The sequence below is a fragment of the Juglans regia genome, chromosome 6 (assembly GCF_001411555.2).
Source record: "Juglans regia cultivar Chandler chromosome 6, Walnut 2.0, whole genome shotgun sequence".
Taxonomy (NCBI): Eukaryota; Viridiplantae; Streptophyta; class Magnoliopsida; order Fagales; family Juglandaceae; genus Juglans; species Juglans regia.
This window is the reverse complement of record NC_049906.1, coordinates 6,386,104-6,404,495: the sequence shown is the minus strand read 5'-3', so window position 1 is coordinate 6,404,495 and position 18,392 is coordinate 6,386,104. Positions and strand designations below refer to the sequence as shown.

The 18,392-nt window shown below is 38.0% G+C and overlaps 2 protein-coding genes across 2 annotated transcripts; both read right to left on the bottom strand.

Moving 5' to 3' along the window:
- Positions 1–260: 260 nt before the first annotated feature.
- Positions 261–2,066, bottom strand: LOC109001182 (3-oxo-Delta(4,5)-steroid 5-beta-reductase-like). The gene is made up of 2 exons (XM_018978359.2): positions 1,757–2,066; positions 261–1,657 (listed from the first exon to the last, which is right to left on the bottom strand). The coding sequence occupies exons 1-2, from the start codon at positions 1,796–1,798 to the stop codon at positions 518–520; spliced, it is 1,182 nt and encodes a 393-aa protein (XP_018833904.1). The 5' UTR covers positions 1,799–2,066; the 3' UTR covers positions 261–517.
- A 12,024-nt stretch (positions 2,067–14,090) lies between these two features.
- LOC109001183 (3-oxo-Delta(4,5)-steroid 5-beta-reductase-like) lies at positions 14,091–16,157 on the bottom strand. Its single transcript, XM_018978360.2, has 2 exons — positions 15,883–16,157; positions 14,091–15,767 (listed from the first exon to the last, which is right to left on the bottom strand). Exons 1-2 carry the CDS (start codon positions 15,919–15,921, stop codon positions 14,637–14,639), a joined length of 1,170 nt encoding a protein of 389 aa, XP_018833905.2. The 5' UTR covers positions 15,922–16,157; the 3' UTR covers positions 14,091–14,636.
- Between the last annotated feature and the right edge of the window lie 2,235 nt (positions 16,158–18,392).

Sequence of the window (18,392 nt, the reverse complement as noted above, 5' to 3'; positions counted from 1 at the left end):
ATATTAGAAGACCAAACCAACAAAGTCTTCCATTGCCAAAAGAAAGAGGGGGAGAAAAAGTGAGTAAAGCTGGTTGAGGAGAAATCAAAAGAAAAGAGAAAAATTATATATTTTAAAATTTACCCTTTAAAGACTCTTTTTATAGATTTTTTTTATAGAATATAAAAATGATTTATTTAATTGAATTCTCCCCCAATTCGGCCTTGTTCTAAAAACGTCTATCCTTGCTCTAGTCCAACTCCAAACCGAATCAAATTACATTTTTTTTCTCCTCGAAAATACTTCTTGGGCGTATGCCAAACCAAACATAAGCTTTGTTTGCATGTTCTTATTTATAAACTCAACGTACAACCACAACACTCTCTTACCTATTTTAAAACAAAAACGATCTTTAAAAAAAAAAAAAAAAAAAACGATCTTTTTTGCGTAGAAGTGCTCACCAAAAAAGAAAGAAAAACATAAAATAAAAGGACTAACGTCGTGTCCAAACTCCAAAGACATTCACAAGTCACAACCTTCAAGGTACAATATTGTGGCCTTTCATCTTATCAACCCAAGTGATTAAAGAAGTCTTGGAGTTCCTGAACCCCAAGAATCCATGCTCCTTGCTCTTATTCATACTGTCCAACGCACCCTCCACACACAGGAACAAGTCTGCAAACCACCACACCCCAACCTCCTCCAACTTCGTGGGTTGCAGATGATTCTTCCTCACAATCTCCTCCCACACTGGTCCCTTGTCCTTCATCATCTCCACCAAGCTAACTTTCTCACCCTCCTCAAATCCATACTTCTCAATCCCAAATCTCTCCGCCAACACCTTCCAAAGATGCTTCCACTTGAACACGTCCCCATTGTTGCAGTTAAACGCTTCGTTCCTTGCATTCGGGTCTACTGTTGCCCATATATGCTGCTCTGCAATAAGATCAGCATCTGAAGCCACTGAGTACCCTTCCCAGCTCGCTTTGTTTCCAGGGAACTTCAAAGGAAGCCCCTCGTGCTTGCATATTGCTGCGTATACACAAAGTGTGCCTATTATGTTCATCATGCTATATGGGGAAAATCCGGATATTATGTTGGGTCGGTGGATGGACCAAGTCAAGCCTTCCTTCTTCTTCGCCTCTTCAAACAAAATATCTTCCTGGGTGTAGTAGAAATTCGGCACGTTCAGTCGGGGCAAGTCCTCCGTGAAAGGTGGCTCGTGGGGCTGGATCTTGCCAAACGCCTCGAAGGGTCCAATGTAGTGTTTGGCGCCCGTCTGGAGGCAGATGTGGCGGAGTTTCGGAGCGTTCGGAATCAGAGCACGGAGCACGTTGCGGAACATAGCGCCGTTGACCTCGCAGTTCTCGGCCTCGGTTTGTCGGCTAGCCCAAGTGACGTAGAAGATGTGGGTGACATCTGCTAATTGGGAAAGCTTAGCTTCGGTTTCCTCTGAGTTCGAGACGTCGCACTGGATGTAATGGACTGGATGCTTCGCATTCCACTTGGGACGAGGACGACGCGCCACGCCATAGACCTTCCACGGGCCTCCCGGAGTGTCAGGGAGAGGGAGGATTTCGGCGAGGCTGTTGCCCACGATTCCAGTCACACCGATCACCAGGCCCACACTTTGGTAGCTTCCTGGTGGTAGTACTGCTTCTTCGGCTTCATTTATCTTCTGCAAAAAACAATAAAAGCTGGTTAATTTGCAAAGAAACAGCAAGTGGGTGTATTATATTGAGAATTTAAGCATTGGGGAATAAAAAAAAGATTTTGCCTTTGTAGCACCAACAGCTCTAGCCCACAGCCAGGTGATCATGATTATGAGAATATGGGAGAGGAAGAAACAAAAGGATAAAAACTGAAGGAAGAAGAGAGTGGTGTTGGAAGAAAAAGTCCTGCTACTCCCCGACTCCTAGTCGACCCTTAATCCAAATTCCTAAAGCTTTCTTTTATAGTGCTTAATTATGCTGGAGCACTCTGCTTTAACTTGTATATATATGGAACAAAAAGCAGAAAATCTGTTCTCAAAGATGACCCCAGCCATGACATCATTTTGGCTTTCTGGGTGGTTAGAACAGTTTGGTACTTGTCATGGAAAAAGTTTCATATATATACACGATGGATTCGAAACCAAGATGCTAAGAGCATTGCCCTAGCCATTGTCAAGTTTAAAATTTAGCTAGAATTTTAAATTTTGACTATAAGATTAAATTTTAGTTAGATGAATCTACATTAGATTAGTCATTTTAAAGTTAAAATAATAATATAATATTATATATTTTAATAATTTTTTTCAATTTTTTTTTTAAATTTTACAAATACACTTAATATATTAATTAATAATTCAATAGAGTAGCAATTAATTAATAATATATTTTTAATTTTTAAGTACACCTTAAATATATATCTTAATTAATAGAGTAGCAATGATTATATATATATAAACTCGATCATGGTTTATAAATCTTGGAAAGAGCTTGCAACAGATTTACTTGCAGCCTCAAATGCAAGATATAATTTGCAGTACGAAGAAATAGTCGGTTCGATTGAGGAGATGTTATTTTAGAATAAAATAATTATTTGGCGATGAATAGGAGCTCGTTATGTTTGGAGAAAATGATGGATTTCTTGTAGATGAAAACTTGAACTTTTCTATCTTACCAAGTCCAATGCAGCGGGCTTAAAGAAGATCTAAGTCCATAATTTGATTTTTTTTGGAGTTTTAGCGAGGCTGATGCTAATGCTTAGCTAGCTGTCTGTTTAATGCAGGAGCTCTCTGCTCTAACTTACGACTTTACGAGGAACAAAGAGCAGAAATTTCCGAAGATAAAGTCTACAAAGATGACCCCAGCCATGACATCATTGTAAGAGGATGAACTAGTTTTGGATTCTTGGATTTTGTAAAAGACAAAGTTGGATAAGATCAAGTTGATAAACTGCGCATATACAGCTGTCTGTATTGCTTGACATAAGTGATCAAGCCCCGGCAGTCCTATCAAGTTGAATATTGATCTCTTTTACCTGTTTCCTCAAATTTTTCTTATCATTACGTTTTTGTTAAGGGTGCGGCTACTATTATCATCAACGTCTTTGTTAAAAGAAAAGTACTTTTATCAAAAATAAATTATTTTCATTTATAGGACTCTCATATTTTTTATTTTTTATTTTTTTTTTCCTTTATTTATAAGACTAAAAATAATTTTTTTAGAAGAGTTCTTTTGACTGGCTATTGAACCTTTTGAGGTCCATCTCTCTGTCTCTTTATGATTTTGTGAATAAATAGAATCAACTTTTTGTTAACGCCTTTAATCTGCAAAATGTACTCTTCAAATTGCTCAATTTACGCACTGCATTATGGCGAATAGGTATTTCAAGCAAAAGCGCAGCTCATATTTACCATTTTTTTAGCACAAACTCTTTTACCCTTTTTTTTGCAGATATATCCTACAATCATTGTGGTTGGTGCACTGGCAATCTTCAAGCAAAATTAAGGTCCAATTTTCAAAATATAAAAGCAAAATTTTCAAGCATAAACATGTACGTAGATCCATTTTCAAGCACAGATATATGTAATTTGGAAGCTAGCTGTATATTTTACTACAATAAACTGGATTCCTGTTTGAAGGAACATTCTTAATTATTAGCATGTGTTTGAAATTAGGAGCCGGTATGGTCTTAATGAATTGAAAGTGGGGCTCCAATTTTGGAATGGTTTGTTTGGAGTCCTACATTAGGACACATCGCAAGTGGTTGAATTACTAATTATTATCTTGTTCATGGAAGGCTCTTTGTGAGCACCTGAGAAACATAAAGATTTATGTCCATCTCCTTCACAAGTGGCTGTCAAAGATGAAGGTTAATAGACTTGGTGCCATTCTTGTCTGATGCATGGCATCATTTTCTACAGTGAATGATTAAGATATTACTATTGATTTGTGCGAGTCAAAAGTTCTTGGAGGAGTAATCATTATTGTAAACATAGAGAAAATAATTGCAGTCTAAATTTTCTTACAAAGCAAGTTTTTTCAGGTGAATTGATCAACATACTAACAAATAAATTCCTTCTAGATTTTGCAGGTGGCTGCAATGGCTTTGTAACACCTCGTATTTTAGTGTATTTTAATAAATGAATTATTTTTATTGATTCAGAATTTATTCTCTTATTTTAAAATTATTGGATTTTTAATTAGACTATTTTTATGATTTTTAGTTTACGAAAATTATTTTTTTTGAAGTGCTTTCTTTAAATTAATTATTGTTATGTGTTTAAATTTTTTCTCGAATTAAATTAACTTATTGTTGGGTTTAATTATTTATTTTCAATTTAATCACTGTGTTTGAATTATTTTATTTCACTTGCAGTTTTAAAATCGTTTCCGTTGAATCATTTTTATGACCCAAGATGTGAGGTTTGGACCTCATTTCTTTTCCCTCTATTTTTCTTTTCTTCTTTTCTTTTTTTTTTCTTTTCTTTTTCTCCTCCTGGTCTTCCTCCCCGCGCGCGAGTTCTTCTCTCTCTCTCTCTCTCTCTCTCTCTCTCTCTCGCCGTGCAGCCGTTCCTCACCCAGCCAGCTACCGTCGCGCCGCCGTGCGCGACACCGCCCGGCTGACTAGCTCCCCCACCGGCCGGCGACCTCACCCCCCAAATCCCAGCCCCTACCTCGCCGCCGGTAGCCCGCACGCACCCCACAAAGCCGCGGCGTTCTTTGTGCTCGCGCGCCGCCGTCGCGCCACCACCGGCCACCATCTCTTCCCCACTTCATCCCCAACCTCCCAGCTACCCAATGGACCCAACCCCGGCTCCGATCCATCACCGGTGAAGCCCCACCAAGTCCATTTCCGATTTGTGCATTTTTGGCCTAAAACACCCCTTGCGCCGCCATCCACGGCAAACCACCACCACCATTTGCTTCACCGACCTCTCTAGGCCCTACCATATCAATTTTGGGTCTTGGTTTGTCTCCGTTGAAAAGTGAGTTTTTGAGACCCACGGCCACAGTGTATTTTACACTGTTACGTTGCTGAGCCGCCACTTCTTGCAGTTTCTTGATCATTCGGAAATTATTATATAGCAATGTAAGTATTTTTCAAAGAATTCTCGTGAATTTAATGTATTTCTGCACTAGCACATTACATTGTATTTAATTGCTATTGGTTTTGCCGGACTGAGTCCGAGGAGTAACGGGGTTGATTGGATTGGGTGATGGAGTTGTTAGTATGATTGGTTTAGACTATGAGATTTGTTGGCTGTTCGGGTTTAAATATTGGTGTTTTGGGTATGACGTGGGTTGTGGTGGATATTGGTGATTTTATGAAGTAATGATATATTTTGGGATTATGAAGGTTTTAAGTTTTGAGAAATTTAAAATAGGTTATTTAAGAAGCTTAGGCTTAAATATCGACATATGTGATCTATTGGAAACTTACAGAAATTACGTGATTATTTTTATAGGTGACGATTTATAGTCGACTCGACATTTTTGAGGAAATTTTTGGAAAAGTTAAGTCGTCCAGGTAAGCGGGGTTCCTATGCTAGATTGGCATAAAAAGAAATGAACTGAGGTTGGTTTGTAAAAATGTGCATGTTGTTTTAAAAAGAAAAAGTGAAAAATAACCTCAGTATATGTTTTGCATTCCCTCATGAGATACATATGAAAGAGAAAAGAAATGTTTTTGACATGAAATGTGTAGACATGAGCAATATTTGACATGTTTCTGAAATATACAAAAGAGCGAATATGATATCATTGACATTTTTATGCATGTGATATGAAATGATATGGATCTGTTTTTGATCAAATAGAAATGATATGAATATGTTTCGCACGTGTTTTGATATGATATGGATATGATAAAACTTTGGCATACTTATCTGTTCTGAATATGGTTCTGATATGATGATACTGTTCACGTGATATGGTTGGTACCACCATGATATGATATGAGTGCACCCACTTTGGAAACAAAGTGGTCTTTTTACGTGTTCTTTCCTGTGTGCACACTCGGGGCTCCGAGATTGAAAAAGGGGAAGTTCACCACATGATACTGCCTGGTTTGGCCACCGGGGATAGCACAACCCTACCACGGGGGTTAAACATGGTATATGATATGATATGATAAGATGAATATGTTCAGTTATGTTATGCCAAAGTGTTTTTGAATATGAAATGGATCCTCAAATATGAATTGTTGACTTGAGTATGAAATGTTGAAAAGTCGCTCTGATTTTCTGATAACACGTTTTCTGAGATCTGCATATAAAAATAAAATGTTTTGTTTCTGCATATTGAACTTTCTGAAAAGGCTCATGTTTACATGCTAGTATATGTTCTCTGCTTACTGAGTTGTTGATAACTCACCCCTTATCTCCACAATATTTTCAGATGATTTGAATGTTTCAGTTGAGGATCAAAGATATGGAGCATGGGTGAGAAGAGTTAAGAATGATGGTTTAAGCATAGAAGGTTTATATGGGTATTGATAGTTTTCATTCAGTAAACTTGTTGTGTTCTGATGTTGTGATTTTTCGGGAGATTAATGTTTATATTAAGACTTTGTCTTGTCTTAGAATCGTTATTCTGGAGTAAGTGATGTAAATATATGAGTATTTTGTGCGATAGAGAAAAATTAGAGTAAGTACTATGTGGAAGAAAAATGATTTTTAAGTGACATGAGTTAACTCTCCGGACTCTCGGGTACGGGGCGTTACAGGCTTGCTCCACTTCAAGCAATGCATTTGCAAAGAACTTGGCAAGAAAGTCTGGGTCAGGGATGATATCTTTTGCAACCAAATTTAAAAGCATCATAATGATCATGATATCTATTCGAGCTGCAATATGAGAAGTAGCAGCCAATCCACGAATATAATGTAAATGGAAACAAACCATCTTTAAGAAAATATTATATTGCACTTTACATATCAAATTACATATCTGGTTTACCCCCTTTACAGACAAGAAAATATTACACTTCCAAAAATATTACACTTCAAGAAAATAATCCTTCGTGTATACTGAAAGCATAAGTCCTCTGCACGCCCATATCTGATTTCACAAACATATATACGCATAATGCACGCCCGTATCTAGTTTATACCTGTGCCAACAATTCAAAAGTCAAATAACTAATCTTAACACTAACTAACATCTTGAAAAAATCAAATAAAATGTTATTATTTATACATGTACCAACAAAGGAAAAATAAAATGCTAACTAAACATAAGACATTCTAATTGAACATATTTTCACTAGCTGGTGAAAATCTAGATATGCTAGAAGATACATTTTAATCACCAAAAATAAAAGCAAATGAAGCGTTTAGATCTAAAGATTAGACGACTCTCTTCTAGGGATGAAAAGTATAAATTCATTACCATGGGGGCCACATCCAAATGAGGCCTTAGAGAAGTTGGAAATGAAGAATACGAATATCTTGGTTTATTTTTTCAGCCTATATAGTTTTTCAAGTCCAATTTTTTCAAGACCATAGCTATGGCTTAATCACATTCAGATTTATTTTATTTCATAAATCAATTTTAAAATGGATAAAGTTAACTAATTTTGTTGGTGAAATGATGTTTCTTTGGCCAAATAGCAGACCTTAGCAAGCAGAACATGTCTACAGGGGGCTGGCATCTTGGTAACTAAATCTTGATTAGATTTAATATTTAATTAACTACACAATTTCAATTGTTATCAACAAGCAAAAAACCAGTGAATGGAATACAACATGAGCAAACTAAAAACCAGTGAATGGTATATAACATCAATAACCCAAAAACTAAAATCAGGAACCAAAAAACACAGTCGATGCGTTGTGTGGCATGGTATATGAAATTTATGCGTGCTGTGGACAGTTGATGCCATTCTCGGATGACAAAATACCCAAAAAGTCAACAACCAAAAAACCCACAAAACACAAATCAAACAAACACAAAATCACAGATCCATTAAATACAAAAACACACAATATGAGTAATGCTAGAAATGGAGAGATACTAGGAGACGAAAATATAAAAATAAAAACCATTTTTCTTTCATTTCTTACCCTTGTTGGCGGAGCTAGACGCCGCTGGAAGTAGACGACGGATGGTGATGATTTCAGCAGCAAGAATGAAAGCGGAGGGGTGAAGCCGGAGGTTGAGTAGATTATTTAAAAAAAAAAATGAAACCATTTTTGAATTTTTGTTAATCTTGTCAGTGGAGCCACACGGTACCGGAAGTAGATGAAGGACAGTGATGACAGCAAGAATGCGGGCGGAGGAGTGAGCTCGGCGTAAGGAAAAAGAGCTGGGGGTGGGGGGTGAGAATGCGGGGGAGAGCAATTTTTTTTTTTTTGGGAGGGGGGGAACGTAATTGAATTGAATTTGGATCCCTCCACAAATCAAAACGTATGTTTCATGTTTTTTAAAAAAAAAAATTAAATGCCACATAGGCTTGGCGTGCGGAGGTTGAGAAACAGTAGGAGGTTGTATAGAAGAACTCTTTTTTAAATGAGAAATAATATTATTTAAAATTATTCAATTCGTAATTATCGTACAATTTTTTTAAAAAAATAAAAAAATATAAAATTTATATAAAAGAAATTAATTTTTAAATAATAAATTCATTTATTTTTTAAAACATTACAAAATATTTACGAACTTATGAATGTACTAGTATTGACATAATTGGGTTGTTCTTATCCTTATTCCGACCTTTTCCAAAGTACTTTTTATTTCTTCGTTTTCTCGATAACAACTCGACATGTGGAAGTATGAAATTATATAAATAATTAAATTTATTTATTTATTTTTATCTTTTTTAAATAAATAATAATTTCACATTATATTAGCTAAAATTTGAGTAGGATTTTGCTATCCCAATTTCGAAATTGACATTAACATTTCAGTGTAAAAGTATGGAATATTTTGTTCTACGAAAGAAACATACCTCTTTCCATAATTGATACCTATTGAAATATCTGCATACATCCAATTAACATGGAAATTAAACCATCTGATTAAAATTTTACTTGGAAGCATAATATGAAATTAATATATCATATTTTACAATGAACTCGCTATTTCAATTGACATCCCATAAAAAAAAAAAAAAAATTGTTTTATTTTTATTTTCAGATACAAAAATCATAAAGTGAGCGTGTGAGAATGCTAAATAAACAAGATTTCTTGACAAGTCGCTCGAGATCTATTCAGTCAAACTCCAATTCGAATCAATTAATTTATTAAATGGGCCGTTTATGAATATAAAATTATAATCAATTATTAGCATCCAATGGTGATTGCTCAAGAAGAGAAGAATCGAGAAGCAGAGGAAAAAAATGTGGTGAAAATAAGGAAGATTGAGATGACACTAGAAGGCTTTAGAAGATTTCATTCTGTTTTGCATAGCTCACTATTTCTAGTATAGGATAGAATATTCTTTCTGTAAATGATTTTTTTTGTAACAGGTGGCTCTTTTCCTTTTCTTACACGTAGCATTGTAAATGATATAAATTGAAAAGTTTGTGATTCAATAAAGCAACACGCAAATTCTCAACTACTCTTACTTTGCCAAAACTCCACGTTAGATATCCACCAAGTCACAAGCTTGAGGGCAATAACAGATACACACCAACTGTAGTTGGAGTTTCTTAATTTATATTAGGGGTGAAAATCAACGTCATCGGCGTGGTTTTTAAGCAAAACAAATGCTGACCGACTTCTGGAAAAATGAGTGAGGCGTCGATCGTAACCGGTCGATGGCAAGGAGGACACCGATCGAGGCAGTTCTCTGCCAGTTCTCAATCGACGTCGGTTCTTTAACGGTTATACTGAGAGAATTATAAAAGAGAATAAGAGAGGGAGAGATGCATAGGAGAGAGAGAGAGAGAGAGAGAGAGAGAGAGAGAGAGAGAGAGAGAGAGAGAGAGAGAGAGAGAGAGAGAGAGTTATAGAGGAGAGTTAGGGAAGAAGGAGATCAGGGAAGAAGAATAATCTTAATGAAACGACGTCGTTCCACTTAAGTTTAAGTGGAACGACGTCGTTTAAGACTTTTTTTTTTTTTCTTACGTCCTTAATAAAACGACGCCGTTTAGTTTAATGCCAAACGGCGTCGTTCCACTTAAACTTAAGTGGAACAGCGCTGTTTTGATAAGGTTATATTAAAAAAAAAAAGATTTTATTATATCGGTCGGTTCAGCAGTTCGGTCTAGCTTCAAACCGAGACCAAACCGCTGAACGTCGGTTTCTTGAAATTTCCACCGCACGCCGACCGGTTCTCCACCAGTTCCGACCGGTTCCTGACACGGCCGGTCGGTTCGCGTCGATGGCGGCCGGTGCTGTCGGTTTCTGTACAGCCCTAATTTATATGGATGCGGCTTTTGCACTAAATGATGTTTTTGGATCCATCATTGTATCTTTAGGCATGTTTCTCCGTATTGGTGAACAGTATGTCAAAAGGTTTTTTCAAAAGCTCTCGAGGTTTGCTACAAGGAGATCCTTTTTCTCCTTTTCTCTTTGTTTTTGTGATGGAAGCTTTCAACAAGATCATTTCAGGGGCGGTAGAGGGAGGTTTCATTTCAGAATTCTAAGTGGGAGAGGCAAGTTTAGGTTCGCTTAACATATCTCACCTATTATTTGCTGATGATACACTAATTTTTTGTGAGGTCAAACATGAGCAAATTCGAGCATTCAGGGCTCTATTATTATGTTTTGAAGCCGTGTCAGGGTTGAAGGTGAAAGAGGTAGTGCCAGTGGGGTATGTACCCAATGTGGAGAGTCTGGCGTCCATCTTGAAGTGCAAGATATCTCATTTGCCCATGAAATATCTCGGCCTTCCGTTGGGCACGGCGTTCAAATTGAAATCTATATGGGATGATGTGTTAAAAAGAATGGAGAGGAAATTAGCTGGTTCGAAGCGGATGTACTTATCCAAAGGGGGCTGGGTAACTCTCATAAAAAGCACTCTCTAACTTACTAACATATTTTCTCTCATTATTTCCGCTCCCCGCCAAGGTGGCTCATCGCATGGAGAAACTTCAACGTGATTTCCTTTGGGGAGGGATCAAGGATGAGTTTAAATTTCACTAATTTCACTTAGTGAAATGGGCCACAATTTGCTCCCTCATCAAAGAAGGAGGCTTGGCTATACAGAATTTGAAATCTTTCAACTAAGCCTCACTTGGCAAATGGTTATGGAGATATCACCAAAAACGGAAGGCCTTGTGGCGAACCATTATTGCCTTAAAGCACGGAGAATCATGGGGAGGGTGGTGTTCTAATGAGGTGAGTAGACCTCATGGAGTTGGGCTTTGGAAACATATTAGAAGAGGGTGGGACATTTATGCAGCACATACTTGCTTCAAAGTCGGCAACGGAGTGAAGGTAAAATTTTGGCATGACTTATGGTGCGTGATCGGGCACTCAAGGATGTCTTTCCACAAGTTTATAGCTTAACAAGAAGGAAAGAAGCATCAATAGTAGATTTAGTTATCTTTTCCAATGACCATTCCAAATGGAACCTCACTTTCAATAGAGATGCACAAGATTGGGAGATGGATGATTTTTCGGCCTTTTTTGACCTTGTGTACTCCATTCGTGTGTCGGAGGAAGTTGAAGATAAGATATATTGGCGACCCTCTAAGAAGGGAGTTTCTACGGCCCGCTCTTTCTATCATACCTTGAACATGCACAACTCAGCCCCGTTCTCATGGAAGAGCATTTTGAAGACAAATGCACCTCTAAATGTAGCTTTTTTTGTATGGACAGCCACTTTGGGAAAGATTCTTACTATAGATAACCTAAGGAAATGTGGCATTATAGCTATGAATTGGTGTCACATGTGTAAGAAGAGCGGTGAGTCTGCTGACTATCTATTACTACATTGTGAGATCGCCATGACCTTGTGGACCAAAGTCTTAGTACGATAGGATATGTGATTTTTTAGCCTCTTGGATAGGTATTAAGGGCAACTCTCAAATTGCATCCATATGGAAGATGTTACCTATTTGTCTATGGTGGTGCATTTGGAAGGAGCAAAACGCAAGATGCTTTGAAGATCAAGAGAGATCAATGGAAGAGCTTAGAATTTTGTTTTTCAATATTTTACTTCATTGGTCGATTGTAATTGATTTTCATGGCAGGTCTTTTCATGATTTCCTTCTATCTCTAAACTAGACATAAACTTGCTCATGTATATGTCCCGTATACTTGGGCATTTTTGTCTCTCTTTTGAGCAATAAAAATTTGTTTACCGATAAAAAAAAAATAAATAAATATAAAGACATTTTGGCAAACTCAGGCACCATAGGATCAACACCAACCAAAATACCCATTGATCAAAATGTCAAATTAGCCAAGGATGAAGGGGAGATGCTTCCTATACGGCACTATTAGAGGCTCCAGACGCTAGTTAGTTCAGTTTGAGTAGTCTCCTAGTAGCTTCCTCTGTCCCTATTAGCCGTTCAGATGCAGAAGAAGCAAGGAACAACGAGAAAAAGAAATGCAATAGCTAAATGATAATGAGCAATATCGATTAACCATAAACTTTGCATTTGCGGATGAAATCCCCCGAGAAGGGTTAGAATGGCAGTTCATGTGTCTTGGGAGGTACCAAAAAAATGACTACCCGAATCAAGCATTTGTGCATAAAGATTCCAATGACATGTAGAAAACCCTTCTATCTACAGGAGGTTAATTGGACGCCTGCTATATCTAACTGTAAAAAGACCAGATATCTCTTACTCAATCTAGTTATTGAGTCAATATATGGATAAGCCTAGAGCACCACATCTCCATGCAACACACAAAGTATTGAGATATATTAAGAAAGCACCAGGGCAGGGCCTATTTTACTCATCTACATCTGAGCTCTAGCTAAAAGGTTATTCAGATTCAGATTGGGGGGTCTGTCCAGATACTAGAAGATCTGTGACAGATTATTGTGTGTTCATAAGTTCATCACGAGTATCCTGGAAGTCAAAGATGCAAAATGTGATCTCAAAATCATCTTTTTCAGCCGAATATAGAGCATTGGCAAATGTTTGTTGTGAATTCACTTGGCTCGAGTACTTGTTCAAAGATTTATAGATTGAACATAGTCAGGCAGCTATCTTGTATTGCGATAACAAATTTGTCATCTACATTGCCACTAATTTTGTTTTCCATGAAATGACTAAGCATATAGAGATTGATTGTCATCTTATTCCAGATAAGATACAAAGTGGGTGCATTGTTACTGAGTATATGCACACTGGTTCTCAAGTCGTAGATATTTTGACTAACGTTTTAAATTCTTCAAGTTTTGATTTCCTTATGGCCAAGATGAGAGTAGCAGACATCTACTCTCCATCTTGCGGAAGGCGGTTAAATAATTAAATTCAAATTGATCAGTTGGCAAATGATCCGTCAGTATAATCACCAGCTCAAGCCACATCAGCATCCAATGGTGATTGTTCAAGAAGAGAAGAATCTGGAAGCGAAGGAAAGAAACGTGGTGAAAATAAGGAAGATTGAGATGACACCATAAGGCTATAGAAGATTGCAATCTGTTTTGCACAGCTTACCATTTCTGTTATATGATAAAATGTTCTTTCTGTAAAGGATTGTTTTTTGTAACCTGTGGCTTATTTCCTTTTCTTACACGTAGCATTGTAAATGATATAAATTGAAAAGTTTGTGAATCAATGAACTATTACGCAAATTCTCAACTACTCTTACTCTGTCAAAATTTTTTTTTTTTTTTTTTTTATAGGAGGCCATTCTGAGACACCCGCCGGACAAGAAAATTCCCCACCCTCTCTAACCATTGTCACCGCACCAAGATAGGCGCACGAGTCCTACACATTGGCATAGATTCTGGTGTCTCCTGGAGTTGGCTAAAACCGTGATATGTCAATTTTCACCTTTATCTTACTGATTTTCATTAATATACTGCCAGCAATAAACTTATAAGTTTATAAACGAGTAAAAAACTCAAATTGTTGGTGCCTGATGATCACCCCCTTCTTTGGTCAATTGGCAGTCTCTTTCTTCCACAATTAACGAGCTCTACCTATTTTACTTTTTCCCTAGTGTGAGAGACTGAGAGCCACATGTATTTCTTTGGAAGAGTGTGGAGTTTTGACGACATATAACACAATGGAGTTAAGATTTTTTCTAGCCTTTTTATTAGAAGAGTTATCCTACTTTGCCACAAGATAGTGAAGATGAGGAAATGGATCTCCCCAATAGCCATTTTAGAACAAAATGCAGCCACATCAATCACCTTGGCCCCCAGTCATGGGATTACAATCGATTGTACAAAAATCGCCACTCTGTGCAGCTCCCCCCATTGGCAGGGTAGGGAACTTTGATTTGTTCTTAGTGCCTATTTCTTTTTATTTTTCTCTAGTGCTGCATTTGTTGTGAAAGGAAACGATGTTTGACTACATTGTACAAAAGCACCACTCTTTCTGATGCCATTGCAGGAAACTCCACAAACATGAGAGTTCCTGAACCCCAAGAATCCACGAACATAGACTGACCTTCTTCCTTCGAGGAGCACAATCAACAGCAATTTACTCCATGATATATACCGTCTTCTCGTCCATGCTTATTGCAAAACACAAGCAAAAAATTCGATTCGGAACAGCACCAGTCACCAGATAACCCAAAAAAAAAAGCATTCACTTTTTAAGGCACAATCTTGTAGCATTTCATCTTGTCTATCCAAGAAATGAACGAATTCTTGGAGTTCCTGAACCCCAAGAATCCATGCTCCTTACTCTTATTCATGCTATCCAAAAGTCTCTCCTTACCCAGAATCACGTCCGCAAACCACCACACCCCAACCTCCTCTAACTTTGTCGGTTGCAGTTGATTCTCCCTCACAATCTCGTCCCACACTGGACCTTCGTCCTTCATCATCTCCACCAGGCTCAGTTTCTCACCCTCTTCGAATCCGTAATCCTCAATCCCGAATTGCTCAGCCAACACTTTCCAGAAATGCTTCCACTTGAACACGTCCCCATTGTTGCAGTTAAATGCTTCGTTCCTCGCATACGGGTCCACCGCCGACCATATCTGCTGCTCTGCAATAAGATCCGCATCGGAAGCCACCACGTAAGAGTCCCAGGCAGCTTTGGTGCCAGGGAATCTCAAGGGAAGCCCCTTGTGCTTGCATATAGCGGCGTACACGCATAGCGTGCCAATGATGTTCATCAAGCTATACGGCGAGAACCCGAATATGACGTTGGGTCTGTGAACGGACCAAGTCAAGCCCTCCTTTTTCTCGGCCTCCTCGAACAGCACATCTTCAAGAGTGTAATAGAAATTCGGTGTGTCCAAGCGGGGTAAATCCTCCGTGAATGGAAGCTCGTGGGGTTGGATCTTGCCGTACGACTCGAAGGGCCCCACGTAGTGCTTGGTCCCCGTCTGAAGACAGATGTGGCGGAGATTCGGCGCGTTCGGGATCACCGCACGGAGCACGTTGCGGAACATGGCGCCGTTGGCCTCGCAGTTCTCAGCCTCGGTGGGTCGGTTGGTCCAGGTGACGTAGAAGATGTGAGTGACATCTGTCAGTGGCGAGAGCTTGGCGTTGGTATCGGCCGGGTCCGAGATGTCGCACTGGATGTACTCCACAGGATGGTCGGCGTTCCAGCTGGGGCGCGGCCTGCGAGCCACACCGTAGACCTTCCATGGCCCACCTGGGGTATCTGATAATGGCAGAATTTCAGCTAGGCTATTGCCCACGATGCCAGTCACGCCGATCACCAGGCCAGTACTCTGGGAACTCGGTGGTTGTTCATCTTCCTCAAATTTCTTCTGCAAAACCCATCAAACAAATCAGCCAAAACAACCTCAAAAACACAAAAATAGAGAGCCGGATAAACATAGAAAAAAGTTTTGCTATTTTCAGGGAGTGTTCGATCGTTCTTACCTTGGCAGCACCAATAGCTCCAGCCCACCACCAGCTCATTTTCTGAGTTGAGAGATCGACGGGGAAATGGAGGTGGATAATTATAAGGTGAATCAATTGCAGCTAACGCCTAAAGGTAGGGGTCAGTGTGGATCCAAAATTCTTAAATAAAGGGGCTGTGACTCTGTGAGTGTTATTTGGGAGGTCGATCTCGCGTCTGCAGACTGGGCTTCTTCCCAGCTCAGCATCAACCGAACTTTGGGAAAGTTGAAAGGGCAGAAAAGGATAAGGATAAAGCTGGAGCTCCCGCTGGGTCTCCCGCTGGAATTTTAATGTATTTTATTATGTGTATTTTTTAATTTTTTTTGTATATATATTTTTAATGATTTTAAATATTTTTAAAAAGTAAAAAAATTTATAATATTATTAAATAATATTTACTTAATCACGAAGTAAAATATAAATATTTTTTTATGATTTTTTATTTTATTTCATGATTAAGAAAGTATTTTTTAATAATTTTTTTTTACTTCTTGATTAAGAAAGTATTTTTAATGACGTTTTAAATTTATTTTATTTTTAAAAAAATATGAAAAAATATTATATAAAAAATAACTTAAAAAAAATACATACAATATATGTCTATACAATATATGCCTACATCACCCAACAACAGCCCCAATCGGGACTGTAGCACGATCTAATGGATAAACAGATGACCCAACACGAGCTATGACATCTAATGGACAGGTGCGTGCGTAGCTGGATGCTTTAGCCATTAATATTGATTTATCTATATTTATTAAAAAAAAAAAATCATAATTGACATTAATAGTTTTGATACAATCAGCAGCACACTCAATATCTATTAATTCATGCTCCAGAATCACAATTTTCATTGTCAGTTGGTCAGGAACACCATTTATAGTTCGAATTTTTCAGTGTTAATGGTCAGTAAGTTTTTTATATCTAAAATAAGACAGTGAGACTTTCAGCATTAGGCGTCTTCAATAGAATTGCTTCAACTGCCTGACTTGAATCACTCTAAAAGAACATGTAATCCAATCCAACATCTTTACAAAACACGACGGCCATAAATAGGCCCCTGCAATTGCTGGATCAACAAAATAGGCATCATAGCTTCTGTAATTGCCAATCTTGTCATGTTCATTTCTGATGGTCACGTCCAAGTTAACTTTAACCTAGTTGGGTGGAGGAGCTTTCCAATAAAGTGCAACATGGTAATTCTTGTCACTTGTTACTTTTATAGTGCATTTCTAAAATCCTAAAAAACTTTGACAGCTTGCCCATAAACTAAAGAGGTGATTGGAAATAGCCATCATGGATGAAAATATTTCTTCAAAACAGTATAAATGGAGCCAAGATAGCAAAGAATATAAAATCCTGGTTTATCAACCTATTGGACATATATTCAAACACATTGAAAAAATCAGTTGCTGTAATGATAGCCTTTTGAATTGCTCATGAGCTTAACAACCACACATCCCTTACTGATGGACATGCCTATAAGATATGATCTGGTGTCTCATCTTCAATAAAACAGATAGGGCATATATTTTCAAAAATCACATATCTTTTGTACAGATTGATTGTAGTAGGCAAGGCATCAGTGCATGCACGCCACAGAAACATCCTAACAGTATTTATTGTTTGCAATGACCATAGCCTCTTCCATAAACTTTCATGTGCCCCTTGATTAGAAGATTCTCTATTAGACCATGTTAAGAGTTGCCTATGCAAGTGGCAAGCACTCCTAACAGAAAAGAAGCCATGCACTAGCAGTTCCCCTCCATATCCTTGTCTGCAACAGGCATCGTACATACAGATATTTTTAGCATATCCTTGATGTCTACTTCATTAAAGATAGCATGAATTAATTCCAAGTTAACCACCCTGTATGAGAGTCAATTAATTTGCCAACTACAACATTATCATTAAGCTCAGACATTGGAGATTGGTCTTTGCAAGAGTAATCACTATTCAACCACCTATCCTTCCAAATTTTGATATGAGTGCCATCACCCGCTCTCAATATAAGGCCTTCATTTAATAAGGGGATGGGCTGAAATATGCTCCTCCATATGTAAGATGGCTAGGAACCTAACTTAGCCTGCAGAAAGGTTTTGTCTGAAAAATATTTTGCCTTACATATCATGCTTGGAAGGGAATTAGGATACATAATAAATCTCCAAGCTTGCTTGGCCAAAAGATTAAGATTAAAGCTATGCAAATCTCAAAAACCAAGTCCCCCACATGCTTTACTAGCACTCATTAACTCCCAACTTCTCTAATGAATTTTGGACTGGTTTTCCTGATGACTTCACCAGAAGTTTGCAAAAAGAGAGTGAAACTGTCTACAAAGAGACTTTGGCAACAAGAATACACTCAAGTTGTAGGTTGGCGCTGCTTGCAACACAGCTTTGATAAGAACTTATTTCCCAGCTTCTGAGAGAAACTTATTCTTCCAATTGCTAAGCCTTTTGCCCACCCTCTCCATTATACCTTTGAAA